Raw genomic sequence first — 26,219 nt, 5'->3', positions numbered from 1 at the left:
GAGGAGGTGGTGGCGGTTGAAGAACAGCGAAAATGGGGTGTTCTTCGTGGAGCTCTACTCATAAAAGTTCACAGTAAAAAACAATGTGATATTCCTCAAGATGCAAATTTAACAGCACCTGTCTGGCAGTATTTATGCCATACACCACAGCTTGCAGGTGAATGTCCCAGTCGTCGTGGTGCTCATTAACATAGCGCCGGAGAGCATCAGTCATTGTCAGAATGTATTCTTGCATGCAGTCTCCTTTAATGGGCCAGTTAAATCCATCCCAAGCACACTCCAATTTTCTTTCACCTGCAAATATAAATGTCTATAATTTATCACAGAGTCACCAGTCTATTAATTATAACAATAACTATAGTCTCACAGAGATCTGACACATGTTGAAAAGAACATTGTATACTTCAAGTCGCCATTGGTGTTCAACACTACCTTGATGGAATGTAGCACTGGTGCCACTGTTTTTATTGGATCATTTAACTGGCATTGGTGACAGCAACTGACCTGAAACAGAGGTCAATGCACTTGAATAGATATCTCATGTTAGTTAGTTTTTCTTGAAATAAAAATATAGTTGAAAGTTCTATGGTCCAGATGACAAACTTTGCCTTACCCAGTCTGTAACATCCTCCATGATGGTGGGCCAGTAGTATCCTGCCACCCAACGGTTTCTGGTGCCTCTGACACCATTCTTCACTCTTTCAGAGCAGCGCTCTTTTCCTCCTCAGACATCACCACCAGCCGCATGTAAAGTTTGTTTGTGCCAGTGTAGAACAGTCTGCCATCTGTGTAGAAAACAATTCTTTTATTACAATTGTGTGTCTGTCTCTGTGTGTCTGTCTCTCTCTCTCTCTCTCTGTGTCTGTCTGTCTCTGTGTGTCTGTCTGTGTGTCTGTCTCTCTGTGTCTGTCTGTCTCTGTGTGTCTGACTGTCTCTCCCTCTGTCTCTCTCTGACTGTCTCTCTCTCTGTGTGTCTGTCTGTCTCTGTCTCTGTCTCTCTCTCTCTCTCTCTGTCTGTCTATCTCTGTGTGTCTGTCTCTGTGTGTCTGTCTCTCTGTGTTTCTGTCTGTCTCTCCCTCTGTCTCTCTCTGTGTTTCTGTCTGTCTCTGTGTCTGTCTCTCTCTGTGTCTGTCTGTCTCTGTGTGTCTGTCTCTCCCTCTATCTCTCTCTGTGTTTCTGTCTTTCTCTGTCTCTCTGTGTCTGTCTGTGTCTGTGTGTCTTCTATATGTCTTGCAATATATATTCATGTTTTTCATTAAAATAATGTTGATTACAAAATGTATTGATTTATGACAGCCTCTTGAAACAGACATTTTTTGTCACTAATGAGTCATGTGTAACACTTTTTAAAACGTTTTTTCATGAGGAGATGGGAAAAAATAAAAATTATGATTAATATGAAAAAATATATATTGGCAAATAGGGAATGTTGTGCTAAAATATTTTCATTATTTTATTATTTTAATTCTAATGATTACCATGATTATCATTACCAAATTACCATGATAGCCAAATTACCTTTCAAGATGTAATTACTCAAAGAACAAGTAATCTTCCACTTCTCAGCTTTTCCCCAACTGGGATTAAACTTTCCTGATTCCACGTAAGCATGGAGCTGACTGAAAAACTCAAAATCGCTCATTTTAATCAATTATTGATCTTTCACTTCAATACATTTCATATATTTGGCGATTTTTTTAATCATTCAAATTTGGCAGGGTGGTTAACAACACACTTTTCTGTGGTATGTCAAACTCAGAGCACATATTTATTCTTACTTTACACCAGTGGCGGCTGCTGGTGTTTTAAACAGGGGAAGCTCACTTTACATCTTCATCATAAAACTTGTCATATTGAAGCGAGGCAGTTACAAATAAAAGGAGTGTTTAATTGAGGCTGTTGTATGCTTAATCTATGCCATAGAACCACATCAACACACACACACAAAAAGATTTTCAAAACTAGCCACTAGCCTGCCCAGGTAGGCCTGCACAGGACAAAGGGCCTTAAAGCAACACTTAACACCTCACCCACCCAGGTAACAGAGCCCTATAGTAAAAGGTGAAATAATCACCCTATGAAAAGGTGATTATTTCCAATATACTGAATGCAAATTGAATTTGCTTTGGGGGGATTATAACAGTCCTGGATATGTCATTGATGAGTAACAAGATTGATTTCCAGGGGGTTTTAGTTTTTTGTCCATGTGACTCTCAGAACCAAACTGGCACAAGTACCACATTGGACAAAAGTGTCCAACGTGTTTGATGCCATAAAAAAGGCATATTTGAGATTTTTTTTTTTTCATTTTGTTTTTGCATACATCTTCTAATCTACTTCTCCTCTATTGATCCAAACCATTGATTTAATTAATGCAAATTGAATTTGGTTTGGAGGGATTATAACAGTTTTGGATATGTCATTGATGAGTAACAAGATTGATTTCTAGGTTGTTGTCTTTTTTTTTTGTGAACCTGACCGTCTGTGAGTGCTTTGGGACAGGGGCAGGGCTCGCAGCAGCACCCGCTGCTCGTTGAGGACGTGCTTACGTGCTTTTCATGTCAGAGTCTCCAAAACATCAGAAAACTCTCCAATAACACCAGAAAAACTCGCTAGATCTGTCGATAGTCACCTTTGAGAAAAAAAGTAGCCAAGAAGAGTTGGAAAGTCGCCAGATTTAGCGAGAAAGTCAAGCTACATTGGCAAAACTACATTCAGAAGAGTCAGCCTATCCAAAGCTGTCTATCAAGGGCTTTGAGCCCTATAAAGCATTTCCTCCAATCATCATACAGAAGCAGAGCGTCCGACCCCGCCCACTGCTCCATTGACCGCAAGAGACGCTCAGCGTCCAGGGGCGGGACGAGTTTGTTGCATTATCCAATGAGCGTCTTATCCTGGCTTGTCCCGCCCTAGCCAAAACAGCTGTTGGGAGAAGCCTCATTGAACACCGTTGACGCTCTGTGTCTGCGGCGGACTGCCAGTGTGTGATAGGGAAATCACGTCGGAAAATAACAGCGTCGGCAATAAACAGCTGGTTACAGGATGTCATAGTTGTAAAATTTAACGCATTCAAGTGCAGATTTGATTTAAATTATAATTTTAGTGTGAATTTAATATGACAGTTGTGACAATTTATTTGATGAAATTTTAGGAGAAGCCGAGCTTCCCTTGTTGTCTCAGAGCAATCGCCCCTACTTTACACAGACTTTAAGCAGGTATATGTGTTCAAGTATCTAGAGTGAACATACAAATTGTGTAGATAAGAAGTCTTAGATTTAGGGTTCTCTAGTTTTGTGTTTTTTCACACTCAGATCAGCTGAAGAAGAGAGGGTCTGAAATATGGAATGAAAGAAAAACAGAAAGAAACAAAGAAAAAAGGAAAATATAATAATACATTGAATTTATACTGCACTTTTCACTTATAGCGAAATTTAAAGTGAACACACTACATAAAGAAAATAGTAGTCAGAGTTAGAATGGAAAAGCCATGACTTTTGGTGTGATTTGGTATTATATAAATAGACTTGAATGGCAGCCTTTAAACTCAGTTAACCCTTTACCCAAGAATCCCCAGTGTGCTTAGTGTGCTCCTGCTCTACAGATCACTATCTGCTAGTTAATGTTCACCTCACAAACTGACAACATCACGCACAAAGGTCACAGAGAAAAGGAAAGGAGTACTAGTCATAGGGCAGCAAAGTGAGTGAGTACAAAAAGAGGGAAGAAAAAAAGGGATCATCATGGTGGCCATCGCAGAGTTCCAAAGTAAGTGTTCTCATAGTTCCTCCCTTCTATTAGACTGAAGCTGTGTTACTATAAGTCACTGACAGCTGATTTCAGCTTGTGGAAGCTTTGTATCTGAAGGTAAAAGCTTTGTATCTGAAGGTAAAAGCTTTGTATCTGAAGGTAAAAGAAGAGAGTATCATTTATGGAAAGCTGATCATTGAGGTAAATGTACTCATTTTATTCAGACCAATAAACATCACAGAATCACATCTAGGAAATATGCTCAAAGTTTGACTTAAAAATGACTTCTTTGAGAATGAATGAGCTGTGCTGATATAAATAATAAAATATGATATAATATGATTAAATATCTCTTAACAATGTGTCTAACCTCTGAATAATACATCAGAAAGTGAGATTAAAAGCTTTGTATAAAGAAGCTTAAATTTACTGTTGTAAAACTGGGATTGTGATCATGTCTACCCACAATCCCCCTCTCAAACACCAAATCAGCCAATAGCAAGCCTCCAAAGGTGACGAGACATTAAATAGGTCATAAGTGTATTTCTAAAAAAGGCGCTTTTCCACTACACAGTTCCAGCACGACTCAACTCGCCTCGGCTCGGTTTTTTTTGGTTTCCCCTAGTGATAGTACCTGGTACCTGGTACTTTTTTAGTACCTGCTCCACTGAGGTTCCAAGCGAGCTGAGCCGATACTAAATGTGACGTCAACAGACTGCTGGCCGCTGATTGGTCAGAAGAATTGTCGCTGGAAGAGTCCCACACAAGAATCAAACCCGGCATTTTTAAATACTGGCAACAGCGTTACAGCCATACGCCTCAATTTTGTTGCTTTGTGGGTGACAGAAAGCCACATACAGCAGCAAGTACACCACTGCCTCCATGTCCTCCATTGGTTATTTGTTTGTGTTGCGTATAAAACAAAGTCACAGCAGTTTCGCAGAGCCGTGCGTCGAGTCGTGCTGGAACTGTGTAGTGGAAAAGCGCCAAAACTGTGTTTCAAGATTTCTGTGTTCAGGATTTAGTGGGCGGGTCTGAAAACGCGGTGGTGATTAACATAAACCCGCCCCTGCTCACACTACTACTACTACAGTCTACAGTTAGCTGAGTTAGTCGCCGAGCTAGCAGCTGAGTTAGCAGCAGAAAGTTCTCAGACGTAGCAATCATGTTTCTGGTAGAGGTGGTGACTTTGATTGACAGGTGACACTTGGTAGGGGGCGGTGTTTCAGTGAACTCGGCGGGCACTCCCACAGCGTTTGTTTTTTTTAGTCATTCAAATGTGGCAGGGTGGTTAACAACACACTTTTCTGTGGTATGTCAAACTCAGAACACATATTTATTCTTACTTTACATGGACTTTAACTCTTACAGATAAATTTAGTACATTTGTAAAACTGAGCTATAAGGACCAATTGCATCTCTTTGTATCTATCCCTAAATGCAAATCATTGACATTTTATTTGAACTTTTTGTACTGACTAAATGAACTGACTAATTCCCCTCTGTACATTTGTCTTCCAGAGATTGGTATTGGTCTGATGGGATTTGGTTTATTTTTCCTGCTCTTTGGAGTGCTGCTGTACTTTGACTCTGTCTTGCTAGCCTTTGGAAATGTGAGTAAATGGTCACACCTCACATTCACATCTGCTCAGTGTCAACAACACAACGCACTGAAAAAAAGTACTTATACGATTCACTTAAAATCCTTGTAACAATTTGTACTAATGCCTTTTATTTAAAACTACCATTGTAATGTTATAACTAACTTGCCAGTATCAAGTCAAATGTACTAACCACTAAACTTAACATTCACAAAGATATTATGTACATTTTACTTTATTCTATTTAAGTCATTTGTTATATTTATTTAAACTCATTACATCAAGAACACCACTGTCATCAAAATACAAAGAAAATCTTACATATCTGTTATTTCCTGTTATGAATAAAATAACTAGATTTTATTGTTTTTCTGTTTGACATTTTCAGTTACTTAGTTGCATTACATTATATTACTCACTATAATTATGTAGACGTTTTCTTTTGATAAATCATTTAAATTTTCCCATGCATTCAATACATTTTTATCACAAACCACACAACTAAATACAATGAAACTGTTTATTCAGTAATGAACATACGTGTGATGAAAACCTTACAGCACTCTGAAACTGCAATTCCAACATTCCAAATGTTTAGTTTACTTTTGCTCTGGGTTATTTTTGCATTAATCACAAACAAACAGCAGCTTACAAATCGCAATATGGTTTTTAAATATAATATTTTCTATATAAAGCAAAGCTGCTGTATGTGAGTGCACTGAAAAAAACAACTGATAAGATTTACTTAAAAAATATATCATAAGTATTTGCACGCAAATGATTTAAGTAAAATGTAATGCTGCAATATCAAGTAACACTCACTTGCCAGTATCAAGTAAATTTTACTTACCATAAAACATAACAGTTGTGAAGATATTAAGTAACATTTACTTAATTACATCCAAGTTTGAAGTTATATTTATTTAAACAAATTAAGTAAAGTCTACTTGTTTTTCAACATCATTTTACTCTAAATTTTAAGTACATGTTATATATCTGTAGTATTTGCTGTTATGAAGTAATTTAGTAGATTTTAATGATTTTCTTGTGCTTGACATTTTAATTTACTTGGTTGCATTACATTACATTACTCACTAAAATGAGGTAATCATTGCCAGCTTTCTTTTGATAAATGTTACCAAATAAATGTAACCAATACTCTATGCATTTAATATATATTTATCACATATCACACAACTATATTACAATGCAATTAAACTGTTTATTTTTCATTTTAAACAGTTTAACAAACAGACAGTATTACACAGTATACACATCCAATGTACACTATTGGGGCAAAATATTAGGAACACTGTCAATATAATGCACTATAATGGTAGAGCAGCACCATCCACCACAACTTGAGTAATAAACATAAAGTGGAATGATCACCTTACTGACAATGTAAATAAAAACTGAGCATGTAGAAGCTTAACAAAAGTAGAAGCTGGCAGAGCTGTTGTACTGGAAATAAATATTGCATTAGATTGTGCAGCTGTCCCAATACTTCTGTACATGCAGTACAGATCTGGAATAGTGCTTTTCAAATATGCAGTGAAAAACGTACAACCCTCTGAAACAGAGTTTCAACGTTCATTACAGAAATGTAATACTCAGATATTCAAGAACATTTAAGGTTTAACTTCACTTTCAATCAAACTACTATCCTCTGTTACCTCACTTGCCTGACTTGAATGTGTCTGGAATACAGTATTTTTAAATGAGGATTGTTCTTCCTACTTTTATGTGAAGCAAAAGTTGAATATATATTCGTACTGTAGTCACTATCTTTAAAAAACACAATTAACAGTTTCGTGCTTTTTCAGATGAGTCCCGAGGTGTTCAAAATATTGCTTCTGTGTTAAAACTACATGAATTACATACAAGACACGAAAATGAAACTATTTGCCCTGACTGTTGAGTCTGTGTATGATTTCTAGACAAATGTGCATGAAGTGCCCCCCAACTTTTAAATAAACAAGGACAATCTGAGTACAAGCAGGGTAGTGACCGGCCTTGACCAGTGTGTGGATGCTTCAACCTATAATGTTTTATGAGCTCTAAACGTTTTGATGACCTAAAATTGCATCTTTTGCACAACCATCTCATATCACAAGAGGCCTACTCTTTCTCCCTGATGAATTTCTCCTCGACCTCCTCTCCCTAGACCTCAACTCCAACTGTCCACAAAGTCCACTGGCTCCTCCAAAGGGCACCCTGAAAATGAAGAGACACAATTTGTGGTATTAAAACAATGGTCTAAATTCAGCCACAATTTTAATATTACATTATAATGGATGAATAAGGGAAAATAGCAAAACAATATCATATCATGCATACATTATTTTGTACTTGCCTGAATGATGAGAATAATGTTCGGTTCTGATTTGCTTCCTGTTGATAAATAGAAAAATATTTTAATAAGACTTCATAAGAAATAAACTGTATCATGAACAAACACAAATGAACATTTTGTTTTGTCTAGCTAAATAAAACAATTAACACATGACAGATTTATAGAACTTGTAATGAACAATTGATTCTACAAAAACATGAATCCCGAGTAAAATAATAAACAGACCCTGAAGATTCATAAAAACAGGTTCTGTAGGATAATCTAGTCCAGATTTGAGAAGTCAAAGGTCAGTGGTTTTTAATCTGGACCTGGTCTAATGAGGTCTACAGTCCACAAAAACAAAAAAACAAACAGTGAAATGTGCCTTTATAGCATTTTCACAAATAGATTAAGGGTTTCACAAATCAGGGACTGTGTTTTTATGATTCATTAATTTTATTCATTCATTCATTTTAAATTCATTCCCCCTTAAGTGCCGAATCGGAGGCTCGCTAATCGGAAGCTAACTTCAGCGTCGTGCGCTATGCTAACTTTAAATCAACTTATGAACAGTGATATATCTTGCGTCAAACTACATGCAGACTTATATATTATCACACATTTAAAACACAACGGTAATAACTTACCTGCCAAATGACTGTCGTACGTGCTACACCTCGCTCTGTGATCCTGTAACATCCGGAGCAGAGCCAGTCCTGTTGTACTGTGCGCATGCATCGTGCATGCGTTTCAAAACGCTACACTTTCAGAGTAAAGTGTTATGTCACTATACATTAATAGACAGTCTCAGAATCACTCGGACGGACGGACTCGGACGCTTTCAGCTCAGTCGGACATTTGTTTATTTTCCAGCAGGTCCTACAAGAAGTGACGTCATTCTAAAGGAACCATAGACTGTATATAAGAAATGGACGTAACATCCGTGACGTCACCCATTGGTTTGTGGACTGTTGACTGATAGTATCGAATCTAGGCAGCGCCATCTTGAAAATTTCAGGTGCATGCCGGGAAAAAAAGAACACGGATTCTACTTATATAGGCATGAGGCGGAGTCATGGACGGAAGTATGGGCGGGGCCAACGGCGGAGCGGGGAGGCTGAGATTGGTTGCAAGGGCTGGATCTCAAGGAAATTGGTCAATTAACCTGTCAATCACAACGTAGCCACGTAGCCTGCTTTATCGTCAAATATAAAATCAGGGAGGCCAAAATTTCACAAATGAACACCAGACTGCATTGAAGAAGGCTTTAAACTAGCGATTGAGACCATAAACACATTATGAAAATGTTTACTGAGGTTAGAAATCAAGTGAGAAATTGGTGAATTCTCCATTGACTTGTATAGAGCCAGAAGTCTTTTTGAACACAAAACGGTCGCCCCCTGGTGGCCTTTTGATAGAATGCAGCTCTAAGTTACTTCCGCATTGGCAGGAACTCCCCGCCTTAAAGGAACATTACACCTGAACTCTCACTGCACATCAAGTTTATGCAGTATTTCTAGGTTTATGTACATACAACTATTAAACATTTAAATAGTATGAGGGAACCAAAGTAAAACTCTTCCCCCATAATTCATGTATTACGTTAATAAAATGTTTAATTTTACTTAAGAAACTCTAGTTCTTACTGAATCTTACTGTCTTTGAAAGCTCTTGTTAGTCATTAGCAAGGTGGAGAAGCAACACCATAATGTGATCAGAGTGGAGCGTGAACAAGTGCACTGTGAGCAGTGTTGGGAAGATTACTTTGGAAATGTAGTTGGTTACAATTACAAGTTACCCTGTTGAAAATATAATAGTAGTGTAACTATTTCAATTACTTTCTCAAAGTAATGTAACTGATTACATTTGATTACATTTTGATTACTTTTCTTAATTTTGAATGAATACTCTCGACTGTTAACCATTTTCACATTTTAAGACCTGATAGTGTTACTGTTTACCTTTACCGCTGGCAAACACTCTTTAAACTTTTTGGTCACAGTATCAAACAATGGGCGCTCCTCGGTGAGTTAATGACGCCAGAGAGCAGAAATGTTGCATTAAAACGCCTCTGTCCCACTCGCTGGTCTTCTCGACATGATGCGCTTTTTGCGTTAAGGCACAGATATGGAGATATTATAAGAGCCCTCGACAAAATATCCCTGACCAGTGACAAAAAAGATGAGCGTGGTGAAGCAAGTGTGCTCAAGAATGCCATAAGCAAGTTTTCTTTAATATTTTTGGTCAACATGCAAACCAAGATTCTGGAATGTATAAACGCTGCCCCACAGTTATTGCAAGCTAAGTACGCTGATATTTTGAAAGCATCCACTCTACTGCAAAACGCCATCAGTGTTTTAGTTTAGGGAGCAATTTGATGAGGTTATGTCTGCCACTCTTGCTCTAGCTACTAAATGGGGAAGTGTGGTGGAGAATTATCTGGACTGTTGAACCAGCTGAGGAGGGGAGAGTTGAAGCTGCTGCTCCAGCGGCTTTGTCCATTGCTTCCCTGGTGTTTTGCCCTCGCTAGTGGAGGAGAGGAAGCTGCAGATCTACCGGGAGTGTCACATAAGGGACCGGCATGTGCACCGCTGAGCGCAGCTTTACCACAGTTTTTGTGCTAATGAAGGAGGAAGTGCAGAGGAAGTTTGGAAATCTCTCTCTCTCTCTCTCTCTCTCTCTCTCTCTCTCTCTCTCTCTCTCTCTCTCTCTCTCTCTCTCTCTCTCTTTTAAACACTGTGCATCTCAATACTGGTAACACTGGTTGACCCTGGTCTATGACTTAATGTGGATGCCACTTCATAGCTAAACTGCTGTTGTTCCTAAATGCTTCCACTTTGCAGTGACTGTGGGATATCTAGGGAGGGGTTTTCATGAACTGACTTATTGCAAAGGGGGCACCTGTGACAGTGCCATGCTTGAATTGACTGAATAACCCATTCTTTCACAAATGTTTATATATGCAGACCCACTGTCTCTGACACAACACTGTTTTCACACCTTTGGTCTCTACCAGCACCGTTACGCAGTGAAGAGCATCTGACCACTCCAAATTTACAACACATATTTACAATTTAAGCCTACAGATATTCAGCCAACAAATGAAGGCACAATAAAATCAAATACATTTGTTGAAACAGAGAATGTGTTTCTGTTGAAAAAATTTTAAAAAATTGACATATCATAAGCATGTAAATCTTCAAATGTTGACAATACACTTTGCCAACAGTATTTATTCCAAAGTATATCATTAGCACATAGTCAGAAGAGAAAGCAACAATAATCACTAGGTGTTCTGAGGAATCACTCAGACTCAAGCCACGCAACTGTCAACATGTGATGGAAGAGATAGCGACATCTTCCCACAAGAAGTTGAATACATCAACATGAATTGCTGCTATACAACAAACGCAGAAGTGATAGTAAATATGTTTCTAATTTCCTCATGTGATGTGTTCTGAACTCCTTCCCTGTAGATCCTATTTTTGGCTGGTTTGACATTCATCATTGGATTGAGAAGGACAGCCAACTTCTTCTTCCAAAGACACAAGTTTCGAGGTTCTTTCTTCTTCCTGGGAGGTGTATCCCTGGTGCTGTGTCGCTGGCCAGTCATTGGTATGCTGGTGGAGAGTTACGGCTTTGTGCTTTTATTCAGGTAAACTCACTAAGGATGTTTCATATGAATATTTTCTCAATAAACATTAAACAGAACTTTTCCCAGAAATACTAGAATAGAGGTCATCAAAAGGTTTAATGAGCCATGCTAGTCCTCCATCTCCCACATAAACAGGCAAAACACTGAGTTATAACTGAGCAGTTGGATGTAGTATGTTGCACAGTGAACAGCCATGCATAGTGGTACTGCACTCTGACACTTCTCAAATTGGATGCTAAAGATTAGCATTGATGATTCAAGCTAATGAGCGAAAAACATCTATCTATCTATCTATCTATCTATCTATCTATTATATTCAGCTAAAGAAATATAATATATATATATATGTATGTGCTAAGCTAGCAACCTCTGGCTGGTTCTTCTTCAGGATAAGACTCCACTTCATAGACCTTTATACACTATATTATGTCTCCAGCTAAACATGCTGCTGCATTCAGATTAGCTGGGGGTGGATGTGGGGGCCACACCTCCAGCAATTTGGAGCAGATGGTGTTTGCTCTCTGCATTTTTGAAAAGCCAAAGTCTAATAAATGTTAACCAATCCGTATGCAAGATTAATGTGCTTATATATCCTCTTCCATGGGAACAGTACAACAGCATTCATATCACTAAAAACATGCATTTAGTCAACTCTGATGGAGCCACACCTTTGTTTAGTCTGAGATCATTTGTGAATACTTGATGTCTCACAGTATGACTTGTTTACAACTTATTCCTCTATTTTTAAGGTATGAAGCTTGTTACTAGGGCTGTGGTCAAAAAATCGATCCGCGATCCGATATCGATTCACGCTGAAAAAGCACGATATCGATCCAAAAATGTCTGGATCGATCTTTTCAACGTGACTAAAGGCACTATTTTCTTTGACGCGCAAGGCGCACTATAAAAAGCGAGTGCCGGCTAAACGAAACCGAAACTTAAGATAGCGAGATGGCTGAAGCGGCACCACTAAAATCACCTTCTGGAATGAAGGCTGATGTTTGGCAACGCTAGCCTGTCTATGCATACTGTATCTTTACCTATTAAATACATAAAAACATGAAACGGAGAAAACGGTTCCCTTTCCCTCCGTCCAAAATGCTGCCATTACGATCAGCTGATAGTCAGCTGACATGACCGACTGGCCTCTCTCTCTCTCTCTCTCTCTCTCTCACAGCACCACTAAAATCACCTTCTGGAATGAAGGCTGATGTTTGGCAACACTAGCCTGTCTATGCATACTGTATCTTTACCTATTAAATACATAAAAACATGAAACGGAGAAAACGGTTCCCTTTCCCTCCGTCCAAAATGCTGCCATAACGATCAGCTGACTATCAGCTGATCGTAATGGCAGCATTTTGGCATTTTGGCGTTTTATTTTTTTTCAATCAAGCCATCTGTTACATGAACAACCTGTAAATGACATTTCACAAGTATCTGGTTGTCAAAGACTGGGTACAGGGGGTTCTTGTAGTTTTCCAATATAGAGGGCCACTTAATTTTAATTTATTTATATTTTATTTGGTCATTGTTGTTTAGTTCTGGTCATTGTTTTAATGCCATGGATATGTTACTGAAATTTCAAATAATACTTGGATTTTTGTCTAAAATAAATACTTGATTCTTGACTCTTCTCTCTCTGTGTCCCTCTTACACGTACACAATCACAAACACATGGAGCACATGGGACAGTATTTATTTGCATTATGTCTGTAAATGATTTTGTAAAGCTAATTCGATCATTGGGCTGTTCATGATGTATGTAGGTTTTGTCTTTATCACACATGGTACAGGACCAGATCAGAGTGTAACTCCCTGAACAGAGACAGTATATAAACACACTTTATCACATGATTAAGGATAATATTGGGCAGCTGTGGCTCAGGAGGTAGAGCGGCCGTCCACCAATTGGCAGTTTGATTCCCAGCTCCTCCAGTCCACATGCCCATGCGTCCTTGGGCAAGATACTTAACCCAAATTGTGTGAATGTGTATGAATGGTTAGATTCATCCTGATGAGCAGGTTGGTACCCTGTGTGGTAGCTCCTGTCATCAGTGTATGAATGTGTGTGAATGGGTGAATGAGACATGCAGGCTTTTGAGTTTAGTGACACATTGTTACTATCTTTAGATTATCACAGTGTCATGTTTCTCTGTGTAGGTCCTTCTTCCCCATGGCCTTGGGTTTTGTACTGTCAGCTGTGAATATCCCTTTCCTCGGTGAAGTAAGTATGTTTTGTTTTCAGTTTAGTAAATGAACACTTAATATGCTTTAAAAGACATTCATTAAGGAATTCCTCAGGGATTGTCAAGACAGAGATAATACAACTACTGTTTTGTTTTTTCCCAGTATTTCTCCAGCAGCTCATCCATGGTCTGAGCAGAGGATGTAATACCAGAACGCTGATGAGTGACTGCTTGTTCATGTTGTTCATGATATTAAAATATACAGTGTACTTGATTGTGGGCTGTGATGTAACAATTAACACTGTAAACAAGCAGTCAAATTGTAAACTGGTTAAAAGCTATTTTTGGATAGGATATTTTTAAACCTTTTAATATTGATATTTAAAGCTTTTTTGAATGAAAATTAAAACATTTCACCACACACGCTTATTCCATGTTAGATTATTTCAGATCTTCATTTGAGTTATGTTATGGTTACATTTTGTTTTCTATGGCTGCTTCAAACAGAAATATTCTACATGTCCATTTCCCCCTAAATTACCTTGATATTCTCTGGAAATTGAGATCTCTATTATAAAAGTTATTATTTTTAGCAGTGCAAAACTGTGTGTTTTAGATATGTGTCCAATTTAGTTTTAGCAATCTTGAAAAAGAAGGCTTTTCTGGTTAAATAAAATAAATGAAAATATAGTTTACACATTGCATTCCTTATAGCAGTATTATTTATGAATGTTTGCAAATTTCACTATTTATTACTTTTTTTTTTTTTTGTAATTCTCTTTTTATTGGTTTTCAGAGTCCATATATATTCACAGTTTGCCAGTAGCAAGAAACAGTTGTCTTCTAACATAACTCAATCTCCTTGTTACATCCATCTAAACATGTTTCGCTTCATAAAACAGATTTGTGGACTCATTTCTGCAGATAAGCAATAATGAATAGAAAAATGAGAATACATAAAAATACAAATAACAATTTGAACAAGAACCTAAACGGGGTGTACTTTCTTGATACTCCAGTCACTTTATCCAATGATACTTTCCTTGAAAATTTTCAAAAAAATAAAATAAAATAAATAATAAATAATAATAATACTAATAATCACAATCAGTAGACGTCGCAATACTCTTCAACTCAAACAAAAGATGGCCTTTCTGGCAAGATAAACTCAATCCACCTTTCCCACCGCATTTCAAATACGTCCTGTTGGAGTTTGATGTTAAAGGTAAGTCTTTCCATCCTGAAAATATCATAAATAACATCAATCCATTCCTCTCTCGTAGGTATTTCTGGTTTTAACCACTTTCTGGTAATGGCTTTCTTACCAGCTGCACTTAGGATCCGGAATAAATATTTATCCCCCACAAATCCATTCACAGATGGCAAAACCCCGAAGTACAAAGATTTTAGTTTAAACGGAATATCTTTATAAAACACTTTCTGAAAGACTTTATGTATTTCCCGCCAGAAAGGAATTAACAGTGGACATGACCAAAATATGTGGTAATGATTTGCTGCTGTAGTCCCACAAAGTCTCCAACAATCAGAAGAGTTAGAATAATGACACTTTTGGGCTGGTGTGATGAAAAACCTAATGAGATTTTTCTAGCAAAACTCTTTCCATGTGTTTGAGCTTGACGTCTTCCATTGTATTTCATATATATTCTCCCATTCCTCCTCCCCCAAAGTCAAATGGCCCTCCCTCTCCCATTTTTGTTTTATGTACCATGTATCCCCTTTCATTTGTTGCAATCCCCTGTAAAGTCTTGAGATGGTTTTCTGATAAGAGTTCAAAACATAAGCGTCCATAAAGACTTTTAACAACATGCCGTCCAGTTGCCCTTGTTTGCTCCTCTTCAGTATTTGCCCAATATAGTCCTGGACTTGAAAGAATCTGAAAAAATCATCGCTATTCAATCCATACTGCACCTTCAAAGTTTGAAAATTTTTCACTGAGCCCTGATGTAAAAAGGTGCAGTATGCTGTTAAACCGTGTGCCATCCACCCCTGGAACCTTGCATCCCACCTTTTGGGGACAAAGTCCGGGTCATACACACACCATCTCAAAATTTTAACAGCTTCCCCCAAATCATTTTGAGTTATCACCTTATTCCACACTTTCAGTGACAAACATATCCATGGGTTGTTCAACTTACTTAAATTATTCATTAAGTCCTTTTCCCCAATTGCGGCTTGTATTGGAAACTCTTTTGTTACTGCCATTTCTATCTCCTTCCATCTCGCATAGTATGCAGGATTACACCAACAAGTTAAGGGTCTTAACTGGGCCGCTGTATAATAATCCTTGAGGCATGGGAGTGCAATCCCCCCCTTATTTTTTGCCCTCTGTAGGCTCCTAAATATAATTCTAGGCCTTCGTCCCTGCCAAATATATCTTGAGATTAACTTATCCCATTCCTGAAACTGCTGATCAGGAATCTGAAGAGGCAGAGACTGGAAGAGATATAACAGTTTTGGTAAAACCATCATTTTTACTGATTCAACTCGCGATCCGAAGGTATGGTATTTATTACTTTTTAATTGAGCTCCATTCTCTGCCTTGGGTTTTGAATTTCGTTGTATTTTATACAATGACAATAAAGGAATCTATCTATCTATCAAATGTTCTTCTTTTACTTTACGGTCCAAAATTAACAGCAGCAAAGTCTGGGGTGGTCAGGTGGGAGTCTCAAAAGTTAAAAGTTACTTTATTTATGGAGCACACACACAAGCAGTTAAGTATTTTACACAGGTACTTAATTTAATAAATACAACATAGATAACAATCATTATATAACAAATGATTAGAAAACAATTACAGATAATACAAGAATAGGTACAATTATTTGAACACTGAGGACAGTATTGAAGACAGCAACAAAGAAAAACATTTTCAACAAGTATGGAGTCTCATGTATGAATCTTTGTAAAGTGAGTGGAGTCACAGAATCATACATCAAAAAATCTAATAAAATTTGTTGTCTTTTAATTTCTGTACGTGTGTGTGTGTGTGTGTGTGTGTGTGTGTGTGTGTGTGTGTGTGTGTGTGTGGGTATGTGTTAGTATGTGAGGGTTTATATGTATAAAGTGGGTGAGTGAGGATAATATAATACCTGTGATGACAACTGAATGTGATTGTATGGAAGTTTGTGGTTGGACAATTTAAGTAGCCCATGAATGTTACATGAATGTAATGTAATTTCTAGAAGGAATGATAATTATTGTGCCCACCCCTGCTCACTTCAATAAAAATAATAACAATAATAAGTCTGAAAACACTTTTATACCACAATTATTAAATAATACACACTGCGGGGTTGAAGATTAAACAATTATTATTGTACAATAAGAAGACAGCATACATACAGAATGGCATCAGCTAATTTCAAAGAGCAGAGTATGCCTAAACTATTATAGTTTCTAAAATAACAGAGAAATCATCTGTGATTGGTCAAACATATCAACCTATATGATTTTACCCAATAGAAGATCACCATGGAGCGGAACATACAGTATATGCTTGTGCACATCTTACACTCATGCAGCCCCAAAACATAATTTCTCAACACCTTACTACGACCTCCTACACTTTCTATCTTATTTGGACATAGGCCAAGATATAAGAAGAGCAATGGGCCTCCTAAGATAACACACATTCCATAAGACACACAGTGTATGAGGCAAGTAGTAGTGATCTTACATCCACAGTCTTAGATTAAAATGATCAAACCAATTGTTAATCCTTTTTCACATTGCAACATTAAATGTGTGATAGGAGATTGTTGAGTTAATCAGGAGAGCTCTTTGATTCTTCCAGTCCCAGATCAGTGGGAAAGAGTCACAGGCAGAAGTACTGCTACAATTAAGCTGCTATGCTGAAACTCATCAGCAGACCCTGAAAAACTGAACTCCAGGTAATACTTCTTATAAATCATGCCAGGTTAACTCAGTCATTATGATGATTTTGGGAGCTACAAACATCTTAAATAATTGAACTCAAGTCCTTAAGTAACACAATTCTTGGCCCATTACTTTTTCATGAGGTGCCAACTGTGACTTGGATTAAATTGAGACTGTTATAATCTGTTTTATTGTTTATGACATAAAGGCTACATTCTTCAGTTCTTTAACCCACTCTGAAAGGAGCTGTGATAAAAATAAGGCTCTTTAGTGACATCTGGTGGTAGATGTGGGAAACTACAAATGAGATAAAGTCTTCTAACCTCCTATGTTTGTTGGGGGGTAATGAAATTATGTGTTATGTGTTAAACTTCATGCTGCCTAAATTAGCTACTAAAATTGATACAGTCAATGCCAACCTCAGCATTGAGGATGCCTGTCTGAAGTGCTGCGTAGCTTTCAAATGCTGCGAAGACATTAATGGATCGATGATAAACCGGGCTGTGGTAGAGACTTGAAATGACATCATCCAGATCAGAGGTTCGTAGGTCAACCTACAGACCCCGGATGTTGATAACATGCCACCACGGGCTCGGAGGGGAATAGCACTAACGTATCATAACAAAATATTGGTGAAATTAACTAGTTTCGCAGCAGATAATGCATTATATAGAGGCTGCGCTTCAGTGCCCCGTGTACTCGCATTATGGATATACGCGGCTCTCCACTGGAGCTAATCTCGTCCGAACGACTCCAAATGACCAAAGTTGTCTGGGTGAGTAAATGATCGTATTTTATGCCAGAAATAAGGTCCAGGTTGTAAAAAACGGTAATTATCCTTTAACACAGAAGGGTACACACATGGTGGCTTGTTCTGAAGAAAACAAACAACTGAAATCTGAAGCATAAAATCTCCCAGTTTATATTGGTAAACATATCCATACAATTCATTTATCATTCTGGTGATGTAGGCATTGTACATGTTCTACCCATACAAGTTGTCTGCTCTTTTATTCTAATTTCTACACAAACCACTTTGGTCTATTCATAGCACACAGCATGAAACATTATGCATGCGCAACATACAATGATTCAATCATTTTTCAGATTCTCACAGAGGGTTTTAAGTCATTTCAGGGTATCCATATTACATTAAATCTACCTTTTTAAAAATTACATCTCCAAATCTATGGAAGTGTATCTGCACCTTTATTCAAATGGCAATGCATTTAGCAAAATGGCAATTCCATTCAATTTTGTAATGCAATTTGAAAATGCATTTGGCAATTCACAATTCAAGATGCAATCCTCTCATCACTTTATGGAGTTAGATTTGTTTCATAATGTTGTGTGTGTGCAGATCGACAATCTGTGTGTAAATGTGTAATCTGTAAATATAAACACCTTCCACAAATACAAAAAAAAAAATTTGTATACTCACAAAAATATTTTGCAAATATAAAACGGATCTGCAAATACACAAACAAATTCCACAAATATAAAAATACATTAAAATAATTTACAAATAAATGAAAAGCATTTGTGAACTCAGTTTTTATTTGTGAATCGAAAAAAACATTTGTGGATCTCAGTTCTACGGTTGTGGATTTGCTTTTTACACACACGTAGTTTTGAAACAAACTTTCCGCCCGTCCGAACGAAAATCCACTCGTATCACTCGGCCATTTTCGGATAGCAAGCGATCGCCTACTGGTGACGTCGTTTCCTCATATCAAAGTAAGAGCACGCAGTCTTTCTATGAGCTTTTTAAAACACTTTCATATACATTTCTGTTTGAGTATGAAAGGCACCAGGATGCTTGTGGGCAACGTTCAGCTCTCTAAAGCGGTGGCTTGGCTGCTTCTTCAGTAAGCAGTTATCAGCCACCTCATCCTTTATATTTTTCATTTATTCTTTCAGATGGGTAAAAGTCACAACGCACTTCACATCTTATTAGTAGTGTACTCTTACTAATGTAGTTCTAATGTCTATGTGTAAGCATTCATGTTGCGGGCTGGGAGAACGAACAGGGTGCAGGATTTTATACATTGCAAATATGATTAAGATGCATTGTAAATAGACCAGAAGTCATAACAATCCAACCTGTAAAGAGGGCCCCTGTAGAAGATGCTGGTGACTGACATCCAGACATCTCTTCACAACCTTTCAATACTAGTGTAATCAGTAGAAAATTATGGAGTTTAAGATTTAGACATTTTCAGCACAGCATTTAAAAGACTATTTTTATCGTTAAACAATAATAAAAATAATAATAATAATATATTTTACATTTGTATTCATTCTGTTTTATGAATAGCTGTGTTTATTTTTTATTTATTTTTTATTATTGTTTAACGATTAGAATTGTCTGAACGTTGCCCACAAGCATCTTGGTGCCTTTCATACTCAAACAGACCCAACATTGAGCAGCACTTAGCGACAGTGGCAGGAAAATCTCCTTTAACAGGAAGAAACCTCAAGCAGGACTGAGCTCTAAGTGAGTGGCCATGTGCCTCGACCAGTTGGGTGAGAGAGAGGGAGAGAGAGAAAGGAGAGGAGAGTGAAGTACATCGAAGAAGATGCGGACAGAACTAACAAAAACACCATTAAAAAAACAACAACAAAAACATATAATAAATAAATAAATAAAATGCAGAACTTATTACTATAGTCATCATCACCATAATATATTACATATATCTATACAGATAACAATGGTGATAATACTAATAACAGTCACAATAGCAGTAGTAATAATGATAAGGTAAGTACAGATAAGAGTACCAAAGGTTAAAGTTGGCAATATACTGTAATAATAACAATAATAATATTAATTAACAATATGAATTAATAATAATAACCATAGTACCAGACATACCATAGTAATGATAATATTGACAACAATAGTAATGATAATGATATAATAAATAATATCTATATATCAGCTCTTCATTTATGAGTTTCTTCACCCTGAGATCCTCCAGAAGACCACAAAGTGTTCTTTGCCCTCCTTTCTCTATCCATTGCATTCATCCTAGTAGAAACAAGGATGAAAATATTACAAGTCATGTTTATATTTCATCACTCAGTCACAGTCCGTCACATCTGTGCTAGTACAATGTGCTATCAACCGCCCCACATTCTTAATCTCAATCTGTGTGTGTGTGTGTGTGTGTGTGTGTGAAAGATGCACATTCAATACTAACATGTTTCAATATATACACATGTGTGTACGTGAGTCTGTCTGAAAGAGTGAGGGGGGGAGTGTGGGATGCGGTGGAAGGGGGTGAGGGTGACAAGAGGTTTGAATATAACCAGGATCATGATGCTCACAGCTGTTTGAGGTTTAGCTAGTACGTAGTACTCACAACATTGGGCACAGGCAGGGGTTCAGTCTCTTAAATGAGGTGTGAACAGTACACTGAAGGATAACATATTTATAACATATTTTAAAATACATCATTGATTCCTTCACATTCAGAATGGAAAATAACATTTTCAGCATAGTGTGGCATTGACTTATCCTTACAGCCTAGTGATATACCTAGCCTTTAGAGATGAGCTGGGAAATAGAATAGCTCACCTGCGATCCTGATTGTCTGACCTGTTGATCTGAAATGATCCCTGCAGAGCATTGTCAGGCTAGTAGAAAACTTTTCCCACTGCGTTCTCTGCTCTTTGGGAAATCTACACACTATGAGAAGTTAGCTAAGCAACTATCAGCAATCAGAGTAGTTAGTTCAGGGCAATTTAGTTAAATAAGATTGACTTCTTAGTTGTTTGGCTGGTTTTACTGCGGGAATACATAGTACTATCCACAACGTCAGCAATTTCTGTTCTCAAAATAATATTATAATGGCTAAATAAAATCAAAAGTAATTGTTCAGTCTTACCTGTGAAATGTAATCAAGTGGGATCTGGTGTGGATTGTAACACGGCTCGTACATCTCCAAGCTGCACATGAGAAGCATCTCCTCTGATCTCTCCAGTTTGTCTCATCTAATATGGCGGTGACGTTGACGTACGACTCAGCGCTCAATGAGGCGTCTACGTATATATGTCTATGGTTAATACAGGTAGACGGATAGCCATGTAACCAATCAGAGACAGATAGCGTTCATGCACGTGCACGGGTCAAAAGGAGGCCAGAGCGAGAAACGGCGAATGTGGTATGGACACTTAAAGTGGAGAAGGAGAGAGTGACCGAGAAACCTCCAGAGAGGAGAAAAAAATGAAATATAAGAACTTTGAGCAGACAAGGACTGGCGGACACATCAGTGATTTCTAACCGGCAGAGGGACAGACGGACCGGAGAGTGAAAGCGGACAGGTGAGTAACATCAGCTCTGCTGTGCTTCACATAAACAGTAATGTTACCTGTCTGAACATTCTGCTCACTGTCTAGTTTATTAAGATATGCTGTTATTGTGATGTTCTGTATCTGTACTCGAAGTGGACGGGATTTAACCCGGAAGTGGGTCAAAATGGGCGGGACTTTAACCAGTATGTTATTTTAAAGCTGCAGTTGGTAACTTTGAGGAGAGAGAGGACTTAGCATCAAATTTGAAGTACAACTTTCAGATCCCACCCCTTCCCTCTCCGCTGCACTCCTGCCATACCTCCAAAGTCCCTCCCCCAGAGAAGGCTGACGTGCGCGCGACCACGTGCATGTGATCGGTAATACATAAACTACACTCCACACAGCTAGATATAAAACCCTTTACAGTGACTTTCACATGGCTATACCTTACCTAGAAACTCAGAGATATGCAGTTGACAGAGCTGAGGAGGAAGGGGGAGGGGGCTATGTGTGTGAGCAGTGATCGACATCTGTCAGACACAATCCTGGCTCTTACCAAGACTTACCAACCAAGACTTACTACCAACAAGTTTTGCAACAATGAATACAACACATGCGGTTGCAATTATGAAGTAAAATGTAATGAACAAGAGTTTTCATACTCAACATAACTTTCTTTTTTTAACTTTTAACTTTTTTTTATGATCAGTGTTATTTATTTTTTTTGGTTCTTTTTTTTATATTTTGATTTCCACACCAGGTTTGTGTGTGAGTGAGTAAGAGAGAGACAATGACAGAGACATAGAGAGGGGGGGGGGGGTGTGTGTGTGTGTGTGTGTAAATTAATTTGTAATATTATTTATACGATTTGTTTTTTTTAACAAGGGGGATGCAGCTTGTTAACCCCCCCCCCCCCCCCACCACCACCACCACCAATCGCGGTCAGTCGCTCATAAAAATGCTTTGCCTAGCTCTTTCTGGTCTCGCTGCTCTTGAACTGCCTCCTCTCTCTCCTTCACCTTGTTGCCCTGCTGCTGCTATCTGACTTTGTTCATTCTCTACAAAAGTAATGACATGAACTTCCAACAAATAGATTAAACTCAAAGATTAACTTAAAAATGTGTGTCCTCTCTGACTGATCCTATGTAACTGCTTGCTCTCTCTCCTCCTTCACCTCTTCCTCCTGGCCCTACTCTCTGACTTTGTCCATTCTATTAAAAAGTAATGGTATGAACTTAAAGCTTTGTTTCCCACAGGGCTACAGTGTAAATAGTTCTGATAGTGGATTGTATACAATCAATCAATCTCAATCAATCTTTATTTGTATAGCGCCAAATCACAACAAAGTTATCTCAAGGCACTTTACACATAGAGCAGGTTCTAAACCAAACTCTTCAGGTTTTAACTTTAAAGAGACCCAACATTCCCACATGAGAAACAGTGGCAAGAAAAAACTCCCTTTTAACAGGAAGGAACCTCAGGCAGAACCAGACTCAGAAGTGGGCGGCCATCTGCCTCGACCGGTTGGGGTAGAGAGGAGAGAAAGGAAGGATAGAGGAGAGAAGCACAATGAAAATCAACAATGAAGCTAGAAGGTCCAGGACTGGAATCAGTCATCCGTACGTCTACAGGCCCAGATTATCTGTGAGACGAGAAAGCACAGACAACTCCGGGGAAGAAGTTTAGCTTATTGAATGCGTTAATAGAACATGAATGTTAATGGATATAGATGGATGGATAGAGAGAGAGAGAGAAGGAGGGAGGATCTCAGTGCATCATGGGGGTCCCCCGGCAATCTAAGCCTATGGCAGCATAAGTCAAGACCTCAAAGAGCCCTAACTATAAGCTTTATCAAAAAGGAAAGTTTTAAGCCTACTCTTAAATGTAGGGAGGGTGTCTGCCCCCCGGACCAAATCTGGAAGATGGTTCCACAGGAGAGGAGCTTGATAGCTGAAGGCTCTGCCTCCTGTTCTACTTTTAGAGATACTAGGAACCACAAGTAGACCTGCATGCTGGGAGCGCAGTGTTCTAGTAGGTACATAAGGTACTATCAGTTCTTTAAGATATGATGGAGCCTGACCATTAAACGCTTTGAAAGTGAGGAGGAGGATTTTAAATTCTATTCTGAATTTTACGGGAAGCCAATGCAGTGAAGCCAAGATGGGAGTAATATGATCTCTCTTTCTAGTTTTTGTCAGAACACGAGCAGCTGCATTCTGGACCAGCTGGAGAGTCTTTAGAGACTTATTAGGATAGCCTGATAATAATGAATTACAGTAGTCCAGCCTAGAAGTAACAAATGCATGGACTAGTTTTTCAGCATCATTTTGAGACAGGATATGTCTAATTTTTGCAATATTACGCAGATGAAAGAAGGCAGTCCTTGACATTTGTTTTATGTGGGAATTAAAGGACAGATCCTGATCAAATATATAGGTTCCTTACAGTGGTGATGGAGGCCAGAGTAATGCCTCCAGCAGTGGTGCTGGAGGCATTACTGTAAAGGCAGCACTAAGATCTAACAGAACAAGGACAGAGAGAAGTCCATTGTCTGATGAGGTTAAAAGGTAATTTGTAACTTTTACTAGTGCGGTCTCTGTGCTATGATGAGCTCTAAATCCAGACTGAAAATCCTCAAATAAACTGTTACTATGTAGAAAGTTACACAGCTGATTAGCAACTGCTTTCTCAAGGATCTTAGAGAGAAAGGGAAGGTTTGATATCAGCCTATAGTTGGCTAGAACCTCTGAATCAAGAGTAGGTTTTTTAAGAAGTGGTTTAATTACAGCTACCTTAAAGGACTGTGGTACATAACCTGTCACCAAAGACAGATTAATCATATCTAATAAGGAAGTGCTAACTAAGGGGAATACTTCCTTGAGCAGCCTAGTTGGAATCGGGTCTAAGAGACAAGTTGATGGTTTGGATGAAGTAATCATTGAAGTTAATTCTATAAGGTCGACTGGAGAGAAACAGTCTAAAGTAACAGGTTTAACAGCGATTTCTAGGTATTCTGTGTTAGAAGATAAATCAGAGTTTATTGATGGCAGGAGGTGATTGATTTTGTCTCTAATGGTTAAAATTTTATCATTAAAGAAACTCATGAAGTCATTACTACTGAGAGTTAAAGGAATACAAGGATCAGTAGTATTGTGTCTCTTTGTCAGTTTAGCCAAAGTACTGAAAAGAAACCTTGGACTGTTTTTATTCTCCTCTATTAGTGATGAGTAGTAGACGACTCTGGCGTTACGGAGGGCCTTCTTATATGCTTTAAGACTGTTTTGCCAGGTTAAGTAAGATTCTTCTAATTTAGTAGAACGCCATAGTCTTTCTAATTTTCGTTAAGTTTGCTTTAATTGTCTGGTTTGGGAATTGTACCATGGAGCTGTTCTCTGTTGTTTAATGACCTTTTTTAGAGGGGCGATGGAGTTCAGAGTTGTTGTCTGCAGCACTATCAACAACACAGTCAATCTGGGGGGGACTAAAGTCAGAATAAGTCATCTCTGTTGTATTGAGACATGGTATTGAGTTCAGTACTGATGGAATTATTTCTTTAAATTTAGTGACAACACCATCAGACAGACATCTAGTAAGAACATGTTTGTCTAACGGCGTATAGTCCAGTAATAGGAATTCAAACGTTATTAAATAATGGTCTGATAAAGAAGGATTATGAGGGAAAACTATTAAATGTTCAACTTCAATACCGTATGTCAAAACAAGGTCGAGGGTGTGGTTATAACAGTGAGTGGGTTCATTCACATTTTGAGAGAAGCCAATTGAATCCAATAATGCAATAAATGCAGTGTTAAGGCTGTCATTATCAACATCCACATGTATGTTAAAGTCACCTACTATAAGTACTTTATCAGTACTAAGGACTAAATTTGATAAAAACTCTGAGAAGTCAGATAAAAATTGGGCATACAATTACAATTATTTGTGTACTAAAGTTTTCCTCCAGACATGTTTTAAGATGTAGGCCTATATTAAATAGGCTAGGCCCACTCTATTTTGAATCTATGTCTGATATGATTTTTCCACAAAAAATAAATAAATCCATTGTTAAAAACCTTAAAATCACATCTACACCTTCTACCTCATTAAAAAGAATTAATTTCATAATCTAATAATTTCATTTCACAAGTGTGTACACAAGACGTCTGCTCCTTCACTGTAAAATCCATTCTCAGTGTATGTGCTCACATCACAGTTATGTACGATGAATACTGGACAAATCTGGCTTCCAAACAATTTGTGATATCACAAATCTTACACACACTATAGGCCCACCCTTTAAATTTTGGTTTTCAATGACGACAGCGAAACTTTCCACTTTCAGCAGATTAATGTGAAAACAGCTCAGTGTCAAACTCTGAGCTTCACTGTACAGAATGTAATGTTTTAACTGAATGAACAAGAAGAAAAACATATTTTTAGTTGTGGAGACTTCATGTAAAGCAGTCACCTAAGAAAAGGTACCTGTGTAACAC

General features: G+C 37.9%; 1 protein-coding gene and 1 pseudogene across 1 annotated transcript; one reads left to right on the top strand and one right to left on the bottom strand.

Moving 5' to 3' along the window:
- The window catches only part of LOC128354935 (uncharacterized), an 80,711-nt pseudogene extending 55,067 nt beyond the window's left edge, over positions 1-25,644 (bottom strand).
- golt1a (golgi transport 1A) lies at positions 3,671-14,282 on the top strand. The gene is made up of 5 exons (XM_053315941.1): positions 3,671-3,765; positions 5,269-5,360; positions 11,160-11,338; positions 13,502-13,565; positions 13,691-14,282. Exons 1-5 carry the CDS (start codon positions 3,741-3,743, stop codon positions 13,718-13,720), a joined length of 390 nt encoding a protein of 129 aa, XP_053171916.1. The 5' UTR covers positions 3,671-3,740; the 3' UTR covers positions 13,721-14,282.
- Positions 25,645-26,219: the final 575 nt, after the last annotated feature.

Source organism: Scomber japonicus, chromosome 3, assembly GCF_027409825.1.
Source record: "Scomber japonicus isolate fScoJap1 chromosome 3, fScoJap1.pri, whole genome shotgun sequence".
Taxonomy (NCBI): Eukaryota; Metazoa; Chordata; class Actinopteri; order Scombriformes; family Scombridae; genus Scomber; species Scomber japonicus.
Note: the sequence above shows the minus strand (reverse complement) of the source record. Positions and strands in the feature narration are given on the sequence as shown.

Excerpts from the sequence above, each read along its gene's own strand:
- golt1a (XM_053315941.1), top strand. The coding sequence starts at position 3,741 with ATGGTGGCCATCGCAGAGTTCCAAA. Across the intron at positions 3,766-5,268 it reads GGCCATCGCAGAGTTCCAAA|AGATTGGTATTGGTCTGATG; the intron begins GTAAGTGTTCTC and ends TTTGTCTTCCAG. Across the intron at positions 11,339-13,501 it reads GGCTTTGTGCTTTTATTCAG|GTCCTTCTTCCCCATGGCCT; the intron begins GTAAACTCACTA and ends TTCTCTGTGTAG.